At 45.5% G+C, this 17215-nt stretch overlaps 1 protein-coding gene across 1 annotated transcript in view; it reads left to right on the forward strand.

Annotated features, from left to right (window-relative positions):
• The window catches only part of NADSYN1 (NAD synthetase 1), a 217194-nt gene that overhangs the window by 175987 nt on the left and 23992 nt on the right, over positions 1-17215 (forward strand). The window contains exon 15 of the mRNA XM_086959527.1: positions 4638-4773. Within this exon, the coding sequence (XP_086815653.1) occupies positions 4638-4773 (136 nt within the window). The remainder of the gene's footprint in view (positions 1-4637; positions 4774-17215) is intronic.

The following is a 17215-nucleotide window of genomic DNA, read 5'->3' on the forward strand; positions in this document are numbered from 1 at the left end:
GAATCAAGCATCCGAGGACCGGACCGGTTTCGAGGTAACACCTCTCATCAGCCCGGCTAGCTTGACTCCAGTGGTGTGGAGGCTCTGGGACCCACGTCTGAGCTACCCCAGTACACTCAGGGAGAAAATTACAAAAAACAATTTGATGGACAGAATGTAGATCCATGTCTTACATTCACCCCAGTACAAGGATCTGGGCCTAAATCCATCGTTTTTTGCACTCCACACCACCCTGGGTCAGATAATGGCTTTATGCAAATCAGCTCTGACCCTGTGCCACATGGGAACAGTCCAGTCCGAACTACAACAGCCATAGCTTTCCCAGACCGGAATCAAGCATCCGAGGACCGGACCGGTTTCGAGGTAACACCTCTCATCAGCCCGGCTAGCTTGACTCCAGTGGTGTGGAGGCTCTGGGACCCACGTCTGAGCTACCCCAGTACACTCAGGGAGAAAATTACAAAAAACAATTTGATGGACAGGCACTCCACACCACTGGAGTCAAGCTAGCCGGGCTGATGAGAGGTGTTACCTCGAAACCGGTCCGGTCCTCGGATGCTTGATTCCGTTCTGGGAAGGACATGGCTTTTGTAGTTCGGACTGGACTGTTCCCATGGGGCACAGGGTCAGAGCTGATTTGCATATCGCCATTGTCTAACCCAGGATGGTGTGGAGTGCAAAAAAACGATGGATTTGGGCCCAGATCTTTGGACTGGGGTCAATGTGTGACATTGATCCACATTCTGTCCATCACCTGTTTTGTTTGCAATTGCCGCAATAAGTGCGCTGGGGATGCTCAGACGTGGGTCCCAGGCACTCCACACCACTGGAGTCAAGCTAGCCGGGCTGATGAGGTGTTACCTCGAAACCGGTCCGGTCCTCGGATGCTTGATTCCGTTCTGGGAAGGACATGGCTTTTGTAGTTCGGACTGGACTGTTCCCATGGGGCACAGGGTCAGAGCTGATTTGCATATCGCCATTGTCTAACCCAGGGTGGTGTGGAGTAAAAAAAAACGATGGATTTTGGCCCAGATCTTTGGACTGGGGTGAATGTGTGACATTGATCCACATTCTGTCCATCACCTGTTTTGTTTGCAATTGCCGCCATAAGTGCGCTGGGGATGCTCAAACGTGGGTCCCAGGCACTCCACACCACTGGAGTCAAGCTAGCCGGGCTGATGAGGTGTTACCTCGAAACCGGTCCGGTCCTCGGATGCTTGATTCCGTTCTGGGAAGGACATGGCTTTTGTAGTTCGGACTGGACTGTTCCCATGGGGCACAGGGTCAGAGCTGATTTGCATATCGCCATTGTCTAACCCAGGGTGGTGTGGAGTAAAAAAAAAAGATGGCTTTGGCCCAGATCTTTGGACTGGGGTGAATGTGTGACATTGATCCACATTCTGTCCATCACCTGTTTTGTTTGCAATTGCCGCCATAAGTGCGCTGGGGATGCTCAGACGTGGGTCCCAGGCACTCCACACCACTGGAGTCAAGCTAGCCGGGCTGATGAGAGGTGTTACCTCGAAACCGGTCCGGTCCTCGGATGCTTGATTCCGTTCTGGGAAGGACATGGCTTTTGTAGTTCGGACTGGACTGTTCCCATGGGGCACAGGGTCAGAGCTGATTTGCATATCGCCATTGTCTAACCCAGGGTGGTGTGGAGTGCAAAAAACGATGGATTTGGGCCCAGATCTTTGGACTGGGGTGAATGTGTGACATTGATCCACATTCTGTCCATCACCTGTTTTGTTTTCATTCTATCTGAAGCGCACACAACAGTTCCGGGTGGATGACCAGCTCTTTTGTAGGCTTAATGTGTGTGCCAAAAAAGGTCAGGCCGTGCACAAACGGACCTTCTCTCACTGGGTTGTTCTGTGCATCAAAGCATGTTACTCCTTGGCTAAGAAGGAGCCTCCTGTGTGGCTGCGTGTCCACTTCACCAGGGCAACGGCAGCTACTACTGCCTAGGGACGCAGCTTTCCCTTGCAGGACATTTGTCAGGCAGCTACATGAGCCTCGCTGCACACATTTACCAAATATTGTTGCCTTGACAGTCAGGTACCGAGAGACGGCTTCTTTGGCCGTTCTGTTCTCCGTTCTCCAGACCGACCACCGGGGTTGGTATTGCTGGTGTATCTATTCTAAGGGTAGGAATCTATCACTAATGTGTTTCTTTTAGATGCACAAGTTCTACTTGTGTAACGATATGTCTGTAAGAGACATTAGTTAGTGATAGATTCCTTACCGCCCCACCTATCCTCCCCGTTCTGCGAACTGATTTCTAGGGTTAACGTCATCCCTTTCAGGGCCCTAGTTTCATGTCACCAGTGGTCAGTTTCTTGCATGGCTATGTGTTCCTGGCGTGGAAAGTCGTGTACAGAACTGACTGCAGCGGGGCATGGGTGGCGTCTAAGAAGTCTCCGTGATGTCATCTCTGCGCTTACGACGCCAGCGACGGACACGGAGCCGCACGACGCCACCTACCGACGAGCAGGGGTACTGCTGACGAAAAAACTTTCCGGATATAGTCTGATGCCTGTGGATATTCTAAGGTAAGGAATTGAAAAGGAAAACTGAGTTTTTAGCCTTCAGGAAAGCACTCAAAACCTAGCTGTTTAGCCACTAACTCTGTCTTCTTTCCCACAGCAGTCTCCTCTCTGAGTCAGCACCTAAACACCCTTGGGTGTTAGATGTGCTTTACAAAGTACATTTTAATTTCATTTTGCGCTCGCCTGCACTAGCGGGGGGCGGCGTTTACTTGTCTTAGATGTGTCACTATTGAGCTTGGTGGCCGGGTAGTTGTGCTTTTAAGGGACCTTCCATAGGGACTTGTACTACGCTGAAGGCTTCTGGGCTCGCTTACTTTTGGTTTTCTCGGACTTAGACCTAACTTTTCCTTTCTCGGTGGGGGGCTCGCTGGCTTCCACTATTGGATTTCAATATCCTAATGCAAGGGGAGCTGGTGTGAGTACATCTATCCCTGCATATGGTGGGGAAGGTTCCGAAGCCTTGCTCGCTATCGGCATTGTTAGGCTACCTGGTTTAGCTTCTTGAAATTGGGCCCATATTTTGAACATTCACTCTTTTTTTTTTTTTCTTTTGTCCTGTATATCTAGTCTTAATTTGTGTTTTAGTATGTTCAGTTATATCTGTGATAAATATTCCCTACTTTGGCCAGGGAAATGAATGGTGTGCTCTTGTGTGTAAATGCTACTCTTAGCAAAACTTATTAATTCTCTTTTTCTGTTTGAGGATCCTAGTTTCCATAAGTCTCAATAGGGAATCCATGTTAGTTTTAGTAATTTAGATAAATACAATTCAAGTGAAAGTTTTTGTAGTTTTGTTTGTCTAATGGTAGGGGCAGTCATACGTGGTGCACCTTTATCGATTATGTATTAGGAGCTCAGCACTTCTATAATATTTCCATCACACAGTTCGACTGATCATTATTTTTTTTTTAAATGCATATGTAGTATTACAACATTGTGTGAATAAGCAATATGTTACACTTGTTTCTCCACGATCGTTTTTTTTTACAAAATACAATTAATCAATATTCCAACACCACATACACAATTGAGTTCAATAACAGTTGACAGATTGATTTACTTTGTCAAAAAATGTGTACACTCTCAGCATAAATTACTATTAAACGCCGAGAGTCCAAGCTATATTTACCTTCCACACTCCTTCCAGATATTATGGGTGTTGAGAAACCTCCTAGCACTGAGTAAAAATTGAACGAATATACTATGAGGCTGTAGTATTAACTCCTCCCAATTAGGATAGCTTTGTCACAAAAATCTACATCTTGGGTGTTATTAAGGGCTATGTTCACCTAAGCTAGCGTACTCCGATATCTAGTAAATGTGAATTTTTTGGGAACGCGTCTAAGGCTGCCATACGACTTATTCAGTTAGGACAAATAAAATGGGTAATATGCAAGACCCTGCCTGTGGCAAAATGCTTAGTTTGTTTTTTTACGCTTCTCCCTGTTTGCCAAATGCTCTAAACTGTGTTTGAGGTCCTGATATAGTCTCTTACCCTCTGTGACGGCGGATTCAGTACGTACCTCCACCCCGAGGATTCAGCAGAACTTCCAATCAATTGCTGTGTCTGCCCACTTTTCTTGCCCGAGCGTTTGAATGCCAGCTATGAACCCCCCACCTCCGACCAATCAATCAGCAGTCCCGGGCCTAGGTCTTAGGGCCTTCTTGACTACATATTTGCGAGTCGAGGTTTATGCGGAGTTCACAACATTTTAATAGGGATGAGATTTCATTTTCATTGATGAATGTATCGATTTCCATATTAACATTACCCATTCCTAAAATAAAAAGGCTTGCCTCGGTGTGTGATCCTTCTACTGCGTTCCTTCAAGCTTTGGAGCACGCTCCCTCTGAATGTAGGAACTGAACCCAATTACCTGCTTTTTAGGAAAGAAAATCAAGACTTGGCTTTTGTGTGGGTTCGTATGCTTTCTCCTGTTTGTTTTCTGTTGAAGAGTCGGGACGCCCATGTACGATATTTGTTGGGCTATATTAATATTTCATGCATTCATTCTTTCAAAGGACAATACATTTTACCTTTATAAATAATGGTCTAAATGCATTATTTGCTCTTTTCATTTTTTCCAGTTACCATTTGAATGTGAACATAGACGGGGTGGTGAAGGCTGTAACATCCATTTTTAGCATGGTGACGGGAAAGGTCCCGTTGTTCCGAGTCCACGGTGGGAGCAGCAGAGAGAACCTGGCACTACAGAACATACAGGTATTGCCACAACTGGTGTCTCTCAGTTTCAGCATGGTTGTGTGCATAGGACCCAGATGAGATGAATTTGATTTCTTTCCAATATAGAGCCTGTATCCTGCATCTGTTCAGAAACTGTGTGGCTACTCAAAACTTTCTCATTACTGTTCCTTAATATCTACAGATCCAAGCAATTTGTTGCTAAGATCATTTTTTGTGCGTTAAAAACAGTTAAAACGTGTTGTTTCTCATCTGGCCTTTCTAAACATATACTGCAATGTCTGTGTTGTCTTTTCCAGAAGTAAGGGTAAAATGTAACAATCGAGTCACATTCGTACTTGATACATTCACAATGTGTTTTAGTTTTATAGAATAGTCTGTATTATGTATACCATGTTTGTGAGTACTGATCCCTCTTTCCAGATAGAGATGGGCTAGTACCAATGCCCTATGGCTGATCCTGTTAGCAGGACAGGAGAACAAGCTTCCTGAAGCAAAATGACCGGGTTTGAGAACACAAAATGTCTTTTAGGATGAACTAAACCCGTTTTACAAGGCGAAAAATACTTGTCGGCAGTGGCGGGTCCTCCGCTAAGGCGGGAGAGCGTCGCCCCACAGCCTCGGTGTATCAAAAAAAACAAATGATAACTAATGTTATCATTTTATGTTGACCTCCTGCTGTTGCAGCTTCCGTGAGGGGGCGGGGCTCAAGAGCAAGAGAGGAGGGTACAACCCTCCTTAGTGCGCAGTGACTGTTTGGTCGGCCCTCTCGGGCCACCCAAACCAGTCATGCGCACTTCCCCCTTTTCTATTTATTGTGATATCTCCCGCCCCTTGACTGCTGCTTCCAGCCAGCACCGCAACTGCTTTTCGATTCAAAAAATTGTTTTAATGTCCCATACCACATCGCAGTTAGGAAGTGGTGTGAAAGGGTTTACTCTCGAAATGCAGATTTTGTAGGGCACGTATCAGTGGTTTGCTCTGAAATTGTGGTTGCCAAACAGTGACCAGTTACTGACTCCCTGAAGGAGATGGTAATTGATTTGTAAAGGGGAAGGAGTTCCCCTACAACACCTTCACTGTGTATGAAGTGTAAGGTGACTTTCTTGGAGCTAGGCAGTGGTAAGGGATACTGTTCTTGTTACCCATGACCGTCCTGCAAATCCAAAATATTTTTTAAAGTACTGATTTGTTTATGGAACATAGACTGCTGAAAAAAAAAACTAGATTCTCGTTTCAGAATTTAAACACTGGGATGGTGGTACTGCTGTTCCTTGCTGGACAGTGTTGGTAGCCAATCAAAGAGGATCGCAAATAATGGCCTGCCTAATTAATATTCAGCAGACCATTGGGATTCTGCGCATAATGGACAGGCCCGGTTCTAGCTGGTGGGCCGGGTGGGCCAGGCCCACCCAAACATGAGCCTGGCCCACCCAAACATGAACCGTGGCCCTGACGTCAGGGGGGACAACAGCAAATGGCCACAGCAATTAAAACTATCATCTGAATGGTATTTTTCTAGGAGTTGCGTGATTGGGCCTGGGCTTTTTCCTCACAGGCACCCCCAATCACGCATCTCCTTTTAGGAAGGTAAGTTGTGTCTCCGCCCACTTGTGCAGGTACAGGGGCATGGCGAAGGGGAGAAATCCTCTTTGGCACCGGGTAATGTGTGTGCACTGTCCTACTGTGTGGATATTTCAGCACTGGAGAAAAGCAGTTTGTTGAACCAGATTCACCTTTCCTGACCCCTTCTGCTGTTTATTAAGGTGCCACAGAGTTTGAAGGGAGCAGTTAAGAGAATGTGTAGCTATTGTTCTGTTTTTTTTTTATTTTTTATCTGCAAAGGCCCAGCTAGATGTATGCTTCAAGGATGTGTGTATATTCGTTTTTTTTTTTTAAATCTATGAGGGCCCAGCATGACACACACTTTGTGTATGCTGTGTATATTTTATATCGTTATCATGACGGATGCAAGACACAACTACTAAAATGTCCAGATAACTCTGGTGATTAATGATCCTGCTGGAGAGCGACATTTTGTCTGTTCCTAATTTTAAAATGCAGATAAACTGTATTTATGTGGATAGCTCAGTGGGTTATTTGCAGTACAGAAGTTACAATCCTAAAATAGGACAGTGACCTATGAATTGACATCTGCATACAAACCTGAATGGTATAATTAGAACTTATTTTTTGGGGTGTTGCAATATAGTTAGAATATACCCTGTCTTTCATTACTCTTATGTTGCTTTAAAGAGTTTGTTTTGGCAGATATACATTTTAATAAGTAAAGCCAACTCCGCAACAACTGGGGTATGCTTTAAGTCCTGTGTTTGTGCTTCTCCAAACCAAACCCTCTTAAAACATGCTGCCCACCAGTATGGATGACATGTGATCCCTACACCTTGTAATCCTCATTGGCTTATGTGACATTCCCTATAGACTGATTTACATACTTGTATGATTCATTGTCTCTGCATGATGTAAGTACTGTGACACCCTACACTATGAGTAGCGCTACACAACAAATGAAATCGAATAAGATAGAGGGGCTACAGAGAGATGAAGGACACTGTTGGAGGGTGACAATTAGGGAATCCGAGGAGGAGGTCATGGGGGGGCTACGGAAAGATAAAGTGCACTGCTGAAGGGTGGTAGTGAGGGAGTCTGAGGAGGAGGTGATGAGGGGGAGAGGCTATGGAGCTATGAGGGGCACTGGTGGAGGGTGGCAGTGAGGGAATCCAAGGAGTATGTCATGGGGGGGGGGGGGGGGCTACGGAAAGATGAAGTGCACTGCTGGAGGGTGGTAGTGAGGGAGTCTGAGGAGGAGGTGATGAGGGGGAGAGGCTATGGAGCTTCAAGGGGCACTGGTGGAGGGTGGCAGTGAGGGAATCCAAGGAGTATGTCATGGGGCTACGGAAAGATGAAGTGCACTGCTGGAGGGTGGTAGTGGGGGAGTCTGAGGAGGTGGTCAATGGGGGGAGAGGCTATGGAGCTATGAGGGGCACTGCTGGAGGGTGGCAGTGAGGGAATCCAAGGAAGAGGTCATAAAGAGGAGGGCCTTTGGAGAGAGGAGGGTGGAACTGAGCGGATTTGAGGACAAAGTCATGAGGGGAGGGGCTTTGGAAAGATGAAGGGCACTATTGGAGGGTAGCAGTGAGGGAATCCGAGGAGGAGGTCATTGGGGGAGGGTGGGAGATACGGAGAGATGAGCGGCACTGGTGGGGGGTGGTAGTGAGGGAGTCTGAGGGGGAGGGGCTACAGAGAGATGGAGTGCACTGTTAGAGGATGGTAGTAAAGGTATCTATAGAGAAAGAGGTTAGTGGTGGGGCACCAATAAATAACTCTCCACATGCTCTGTATACACACAGAAGCAATCCTTGTATTTTGGTGACTGCAAGTAGATATGATGTAATCTATGGCTTGTAGACTACCTCCAGAAGCGACAAATTGGGCCGGTAGTGGTCCACCCAAAAGCACCCTTGGCCCACCCAAATAAAAATTCCTGGAGCCGGGCCTGATAATGGATAATGCAAACCCCTCCCACCTGCTTCAGAACTGGTAGAAGTTGTTGTGCTGGAATGGGAATGATAATCACATCTAAATCTGATAGAGACATCTAGCTGCAGATTCGCTACCTTTGAATTCTCCTCAGGGGCCAGACTGGATTTGGACATTTTGTCATCAGGGCCTCTGTGTGCCGATAGAGGGCGTTGTGCGACTTGATCGAGACGTCATCCATCAGAAGTGACGTCGATGGAGTCCAGATAAGCCCGCCGGATGCGCTGACGTCAGTTTCTTCTTTTTTGCACTTCCAATGATAATTCAGAGCGGTTCCTCAGGCCATTTTTGGCCCTTTAGGTACATTTTTATCGAAGGAACAGTGTGCCCCTTTCTTCTTTCCCATGTATTCAGTGGTCAAGGCTTGTGGGCCCTGTGGGAGTCTCCTGACTACGCCAAAAAGGCTCTGCGTTTCTGAGGTTCTCTTCCAGCCTTTGGGTGAGGAATCGGCGCAAGGCTACACCCTGCACCTCTCTAATTTTCCTAGAGCCTGGACGACTCTGGACTCGATGCAGGTGTGCTATAATTCGCTCCATGACATCTTTGCACCTCTACCTCCCTCTGGTGCACCTTTGAGCCTCAAAGAAATGCCACCTGCGACGCCGGAGTCCAGGGCTGGACTGGGAACCAAAACCGGCCCTGGCAGAGTACACGCCCCCCCCCCCCCCCCCCCCCCCCCCCCAAGGGGCCCAAAGCCGACCCCCACCCGTGCGGCCTACCGGGGGATTGCCCGGTGCCCGCTACGGCCAGTCCGGGCCTGCCGGAGTCCCATCAGCTGACAGCGACGCCGCTGATCACTCTTCCCGTAACTATGCCACACAGATACCAGAAGGCGTCTGGTGCGGCGCCGATAGTACGATCCGTCTCGGACACCTACCCTCCTCCTTCTACTCTCTTCCTCCTACACAGTCCCTTGCTGTTTTTCCTACGGCAGAACAGGCTTTTGGAGGGGCAAGAAAGGAGCTGGGGTTTATATATTGCGTCCTTGTGTGTGATGTAACTGGTGCTCGTGTCAATCCTCCTAAAAAAACTGTAAAACGTATTTGCTGAATTCCCCTGAACTAAAACCTTTTATTTGCCTTTTGTTACCGTCTGCGTTCTGAATGGCGGAGATTGCAGCTTAACACATGGTTCTTTTACAGCGGCCGGGTTGCTCCTACTAGACAGTGCATGCACTGTCTGGTGTGAGACATATTGTGGGATTACCAAGAACATACAGGGGCCTACAGCCCGGCCATAAGTAGGCTCTCTTTTCACTGTCATTTGCCTGCTTTTGATTCGTGACACAGCTTGTCAGTCTTGTTTGTCCTTCCCCTGAAGCATTACCTCTTTACCATCTCTTTTGAAAAGTAGCCTTTTCTAGCTCGATACTACTGGGAGAGAGAGTAGGTTCATTAGAGATTTGTTATGTATTTCTTATGAAGTAACTTTTCAGTAGTCCTCATTAGCAAATTATATTGTGCAAACTACCAATCTAGTTTATAGTTTATGTAAATTGCATCCCATATTAAATCAGTCGGCATTGTGCTGTCATCTTGTAAAAGAAGAACTCTGAACTGCTGGGCAGGCAGCAGAGCTGAGCAAAGTCCTGATCTGTCACGTGACCTGCAGAGCAAGACATGTGACTCACTTCCCTGCTATTCTAGAATGGTGTGACATCTCTAGATGTCCTTGCAGTGCAGGCCGAGTGGAGGACAAACCACAAGCATTTTACTTGTGCCGTGTATTTGATTATTATTTTTCTGTGATGGTGACAAGAAATTATCAACCAATTTTTTGGGGGGAATGTTTAAAGAGAATATATAAAAAATGAAAAATATCACATTTTCAAATAATGTTGTCACTGACCAGAAAGGTTTTAGGTTGAGCCTACTAGACAGTGCATGGGCTGGCTGGTGTGAGATATATTGTGTGTTTAATAAGAACATACAGGGGCTTACAGCCCAGCCATTGGTTGGCTTTCCTTTCACTGACATTTGCCTGCTTTTGATTCGTGACACAGCTTGTCAGTCTTGTTTGGCCTTCCCCTGAAGCATAACCTCTTTACCATCTCTATTTATTGGCTGGATTCTATTCTGCAACCACGTATTTTTTTTTTGTGTTACACACTCCATGGGAGTGAATATGTTTTCCATATGTCATCCTCGTGTAATACTCTCCCCCTGCACTCTGTGTTGCTACCTGTCACTCATGTGGTTCATTCCACACATGTTGCGCACGGCCTTGTTTATTACCCCTTACTGGTTTTTCTCCCATGTGCTACGGCCCCTCCCCCACGCTCTGTGTTGCATCCCGCACTCTCCCTCTCTCGAACCTGTTGCTTCCCCTCCCCAGGATCTTTTGCCTCCCCATACCTGTTCCCTCCTCATACCTGTTCCCTCCTCTATTGCCTGTTGCTTCTCCTCCCCACCCCCACTTTCCACGTTTTATCCCCTGCCGAACCCTCTTTCTCACCCACTATTTCTGCACCCCACCCTTCATGGCGCTTCCGTCCCCCATGCTTTCATTCCTCTCACCGGTGTGCCCTCTGTGTTGCTTCCCCACCCCAACCATGCATGTTATTTCCCTCCATCCTTGTCCTCCGTGCTGCTCCCCTCTACCTGGGCTGAAAAAAAGCCACCTTTCACAATAGTTTTTTTTAACTGATCCACAACAAAAAATAAAAAAAATTGTTCACATTTTTTTGTTTTTCAGTTGCATGTGTGGTAAACCCACCTATAAAAAGACATGACCACCATTTCCTGGTGCCCTTTTTTTTGTAACTTTGTTTTTTTGCCAATGCTGCACAGCCATGGCGATGTCTGATAGCACGACTAAAAAAACATCGGCAAAGCAAATGGGTCCTAAAGTCGAGACCTACTATTGACTTTGCTAATGTTTGATTTTAAAGAACGTGAACAATGTGCGCAGGATTTGTGCTGTGAAAGTGAAGCGAACCAATGGGTAAAGCGGGATGTTCGAGGGCCCCTAGCTGTATGCTAAGGAGGGCGGAAGCAAAGTGTGAATAACAGTGCAATGGCCTGCTGACAAAATGCACCACTATTAGATATGTGGTGTGATTTTTTTTTTGTGTATTTTTTTGTGGAAAACGGTAATCTGGCAAGAGAGCTAGAGCGGTCTCAAAGGACAGACCTAAAAAAAAAACCCATCAACTATTACAAATAGCAGCAGTGTTGCAATACAACCAGCACTGACCCCACCCTCCCCCCGCCTCAATGAGTTGTGGTTAGTAAATGAGCTTGTCATGTGCTACAACAGACAGCAAAGAAGTGCAATCGTGGTCATTGTCCCAGGACAGTGCCATTGTTAACATTTGTATTTCCTCTGTGTAAATTGCATTGGACATTGTTACAATGGCGGCTGCTATACTTTGAAAGTGGTGGGGCATAAATACCTTCCTCGAATTAGACTGAGCAAAACTTACTTTCAAAGGGTCCGGGAGGGTTCTCACCTTTGAGAAATCTCTGACCTAAAAATAAGGGCTAGTTGGTGCATTTTACAACATTTTTTTTAAATGCGAAAAAGTAGATTCTGAAAAGGCACTGATGATATAATACGTGTGGAGTGCTCACATCATGTCATGGATGACCCTACATATCTGGGTATGGCAGTATCTCTCCAAGAACAGTTTTTCAAGAATGAGTCTTATTAGGCATGGCTGAGCCCGTTGCCTAACCAGACACATACTCCCATGCACATATGTGATATGCACACTCACAGTCATACCTGTACAATCAAAAACACAGACAGAGATGCAGAGACCCATAAATCCAACATTTGACTCCACCCCTTACCCACTGCCTCCCTCCGGGTGACATTAGCGACTGCAGCTCAGCATCTTTAGTTTACACTCATCTGCAGGTTCACTCCTCATTCCCCTCACAAGAGAACTTGGTGACTGATTTTCTTGCACTTGAAGTACACATGGAGGTTACATTCACCCTAAGAGGTACACTGAACCATTGAGGCTCTACCATGATTATTTTCCCAGTAAGAGCATACTGCTACAAAGAAGTATAATACTAGACCAGGTGATGGAGAACAGGATCACAGCTTTATTCATAAGATATTGAGTAATTAGTACATTATAACACATACCTTCTTGCAGTCGTTTCTGTCTGCTCCCATAATCCGACTAAAGCCTAACGTTATAGGTAAGAATTTAAATAACTATGATCTACACACTCTGGAGCCGCCATTGCATCCTTAGGGCGGGTTTGACATAGGTCTTCACTTTCAGAAATGGGATGTCACTAAGTGCAACTGTGCAAGCATGCTGTTCCACAGGAACCAAAAATGGAGGTGCGCCTAGGATCAAACTACATCAGCGTCCACATGAGACAAAATCAATTGTAAATGAAAACTTATATATCATTGTCGTGTATTACACGCTCTCAGATGTCATTGTTGTGCTCCCCCTAATTTGCACCCATGCGTAGAGTTTGCACATCTGATTAATTTGGCTTATTTATGAATGGACTTGCCCAGGCCTCCATTAGCAGTTATCACATTATGGCACTGCCTAATTCATAACTTAACAACTAAACATCATCCAATTCTCTACTTGCTGACTTCGTTTCTACTGATAACCGTGGTCTCTTTTCGTGGCAAAACACACCTCTGGACGCTCTCAAACCTAAGTAGATCTCTTACATACATGTGTGTTCTCAAATCGATTGCTTTAAGAAGGTTTCACTCGCTTGCTGACAACCTCCTACGAGCACCTTCACCCTCTGAGTCATGAAACAGTCAGACACATGCGTGCACATAAGCAATTACTAAAAATCACATGTACACCCAGGACAGTATTAACTCATCCCTCTTCATAAACACACATTCACACACACCTACACATCTACCTACCTCTCAGTCTGTGACCTCCAGCCTTCATCTTCTCCCTGCAGCAACACAAACTGGAAGGACACTCCCAGACCCTATGTACACTCACAAAAGGGGCCACAGCCCTAGGTGCACGGAGGAGACAATGCCCTCACGCACTCGGGAGATGGCACATGTGCAATGCAGGAAACACATTTTACCAAGCGATGAGAATGAAATGCGGAGTAAATGATCTGTTTACGGGCCAAAAGGCTGAGCCGGCCCTGCTGGTATTTAAACCAATATTCCCATATTACTACCCACACTTAAAACTAGACTACTATGACAAAGGCTTTCAACACTACTAGGCAGGAACTCCGGTCCCATGTGAAAAGACAAATGTCAAATCATTCTAACAGTTTATCTGGTAAAACCCCCTCAGACAATACCAGCACGAAACACTTAAAATGTCCACTCGTCCCTCCACTGGTTCCGCCACGAGCACGTCACCTGGTCCCTCCACGAGCTAGTCCCCTGGTCCCTTACGAGCCCATCCACTGGTTCTGCCACAAGCCCGTCCACTAATCCCTCCACAAGCCCGCCCCTGGTCCCTTACAAGCCCATCCACTGGTTCTGCCACAAGCCCGTCCACCGATCCCTCCACAAGCCCGTCCCCTACGAGCCCATCCAGTGGTTCTGACACAAGCCTGTCCCCTGGTCCCTCCACAAGCCCGTCCTCTGGTCCCTCCACAAGCCCGTCCCCTGGTCCCTCCACAAGCCCGTCCCCTGGTCCCTCCACAAGCCCGTCCCCTGGTCCCTCCACAAGCCCGTCCCCTGGTCCCTCCACAAGCCCGTCCCCTGGTCCCTCCACAAGCCCGTCCTCTGGTCCCTCCACAAGCCCGTCCCCTGGTCCCTCCACAAGCCCGTCCCCTGGTCCCTCCACAAGCCCGTCCTCTGGTCCCTCCACAAGCCCGTCCCCTGGTCCCTCCACAAGCCCGTCCCCTGGTCCCTCCACAAGCCCGTCCCCTGGTCCCTCCACAAGCCCGTCCCCTGGTCCCTCCACAAGCCCGTGCCCTGGTTCTGACACAAGCCCGTCCTCTGGTCTCTCCACTTGCCCGTCCACTGGTTCTGCCACGAGCCCGTCCACTGATCCTCCACAAACCCGTCTGCTGGATCAAAAGAGAGAATTTTTAGTACCCCTGGTATTTCCTAATTTTTTGGTTTCACAGTCTGGGCAATAGCTCACTTAATTTCAACGACGGCCCCCAGCGCCTTGAGACCCGTAACGGTGAGTAGTTCGTGCTTTACAAATATGGATTCATATTTTCATACAAATTTTACACTAGAATGACGATGGCTCATTGAAAACGTTCCCATCGTTTATTTTGTGTATCTCTCTGATACAAAATGAGCAAGAGTGACTGAGCGAAAAGTCCTGTACTGTTTCCACGATCCCTGAGGGGATGGATTTTCATGTTCGATAGTTGCCAGAAACTATTGACTCCTTGGTAAGAAGGGTTCATAAGGGCACTGTGAGCTAGCTGATATACAGACAAACCTATCCGGTGGGGGTGTCTGGCATCAGTCTGAACACTGATCCCACAGTTTGTTGTCTAAATGTGCAAATCCTATATAGATTTGTGGAACTACCTGACAGGGCGGGCCTTTTTTTCAATAAGAATGTAGCCACCCCTGCGTATTTGATTTCACAATTTGATTCTTTCTGTTTGTTCATACTCTCATGTAATACGTTTTTGTATGGTTTGAATAACAAAAATATAAAAAAGAAAAAAACATTTTTATGCCAAATAAATCTGTGTTTCTAACACAATTTCTGATTACTGAAAGTGAAAATTTCAGAATTACTTGTTGCATGTTGTGCTTCAGAATTGTGTGGGATGCTAAAAAAAAGCATGCAGAACTACAAGTTCTGTAAGGTTTTGATTTTTAACCCTCTTGTTTTTCTCAGGTTTGCCGTGCAATAACAATTCTTGTTTTTTAAAAATTATTTTTGCAAATAGCAAGAATGGGAATGAAATAAAAGAGTAGATAGTGTGTGCAAGATTGGATATGTGGGGTGAATATGGATATGAAGTACAAGAGTTGATGCCATTATTGAGAGTAGTTGTCGGTTTGTGTAGGGTTAGAAGAGGGTGGGTTTAGGTGTGGAGTTGGTAGTTGATATTCATTGAGATAGTTGGTGTGGAGGAGGGCCGTGGGTATCAGTTGAGCTGGTATGAATAGTTTGTGAGAGAGGATAGGGCTAAGAGCATTGAGAGGTGTTTGTGAGATATGGTGTTGGTAAGTAAGAGATTTGTGAATTCAATTAAGTTAACTCGTGCAATAATAAATATCTGATTCTTATTTCATGAATTTTGTAAAAGATTGTGATGTATTTGTGCAGCTGATTTTTCACACCTCAAAATTGTTGCACTCTTAAAACTTGAATTATGATTATGGCTCTTGGTTTTATGGTATTTCAAAAAAAAACATTTCTGTCTGTATTTATCCATATTTATTTTGTTGGCCATCTTATCTGTATTTATCCATATTTAGTTTGTGTTTTGCATATAAATGAAGGTGTAAATCTGTACATTCTTATTTAAATGATACTCTTACTTTGATATCTGTCGTGTTGTAGCTATTTAAGCTGCTAAATATTACATAACAAAACATCCACTGGTAAATTCTAGTATTATACCACAAATGTATATAGACACATGCCGTTATTCAAAGAAATATCATCCTTTTTTTTCGTTTCTCATGCTGTCCATCTGCTCAGCTGTTGGGCTATAATTCGTAAAGACAGCACAGAGAGTCACTTAAAAGCAGCACAATTTCTGTATTTATCCACTTTTAAAAATAAATGCAGACAGAAAACACCTTGTTTTTTTATCTGTAATTAATCGTAAAAATCCTTAAAAACTTAAAATAGGGAGCCTTAATTATGATCTGTAGTGTTTGCAGTGTCTGTAAATGACTCCATTGGTAACATTTTAGTCTGGAGTACTGGACACCAAGCCTGTGAAGTAGCAGGACTGTCGGTAAGAGTTGTATATGTAGACAGCCCCTGTACTATCTGTCGCCAGTCACCTGTAACCCCTATCTTCTTGGGAGTACAGGCTGCAGAATGTGACTGCCAAAAAGGCCAGCTGGCCCGTCCAGGTGACTTTCGGAAAGTGTTCACTTTCATCCATCTCTCTGAGGGGAACACAAAGCCAGCCCATTGGGTGGTCTGCAGTATCTGTCCAGAGATGGTGGCCTCTAACTAGTCTTAGTACTCCTGCAACACGAATGTCCCATTAATTGGCAGCCCGGGAACCGCAGAAAAATTCCTGTCCTGCAGAGGCCACTCACAAAGAAATAGGACATGGGTTGAAACGCATAGAGCTTCTGTGAGCACCAAGTTACTTATAGATCCAGGCTGGAATACACACAGCAGCTCCCAGGTACACTGGCATCGCAGCGTTTTCCTGAAAAGCACACTCATTAAGACAAAAGAACAGACTCTTAAGGCCCTCCTTAACAATGACTACTAAATTCTGATGTGCCCAGGTGAAAGTCTGGATCAAAAGAGAGAAATTTCAATACCCTTGGTATTTGCTTATTGCATGGTTTCACAGTCCAGCTCAGAACGGCCTGGATTGACCCCGCAAATGGAGTTGCAAGTAGCAAAGATACTGGTACCTTTAGGCGAAGGGGAGGGGTGTAAATACCAGGCAAATTTTAATTCTCCTCATATAGAGTACTCTATTAAAACTATTTAAAGGAAACTTGTGCTGAGTAGAAGAGAGAATATTTTATAAAACCATCACACAGATGTTCTCACAAATGGGGATGGGTCGCATGCATGCATATTCAGAGCGGTAAAAAATTTATAATTACAAAAAAATGTTTTATTAAGTATCCATTTACTTTTTGTGGGTAAAATATTCAAATACAAAATAATAATTGAGACTTTGGGTGTTGTGAGATTTTTTACGATTGTACCTTAATTTAATTTTCTTCTGTACTATTATATATGCACATATAAATATCCCAGTGTGTCTGCTAAATTTGTGAGAATGTCTACTGCATTATTATT

This window comes from Lissotriton vulgaris, chromosome 2_2 (genome assembly GCF_964263255.1).
Source record: "Lissotriton vulgaris chromosome 2_2, aLisVul1.2, whole genome shotgun sequence".
NCBI lineage: Eukaryota > Metazoa > Chordata > Amphibia > Caudata > Salamandridae > Lissotriton > Lissotriton vulgaris.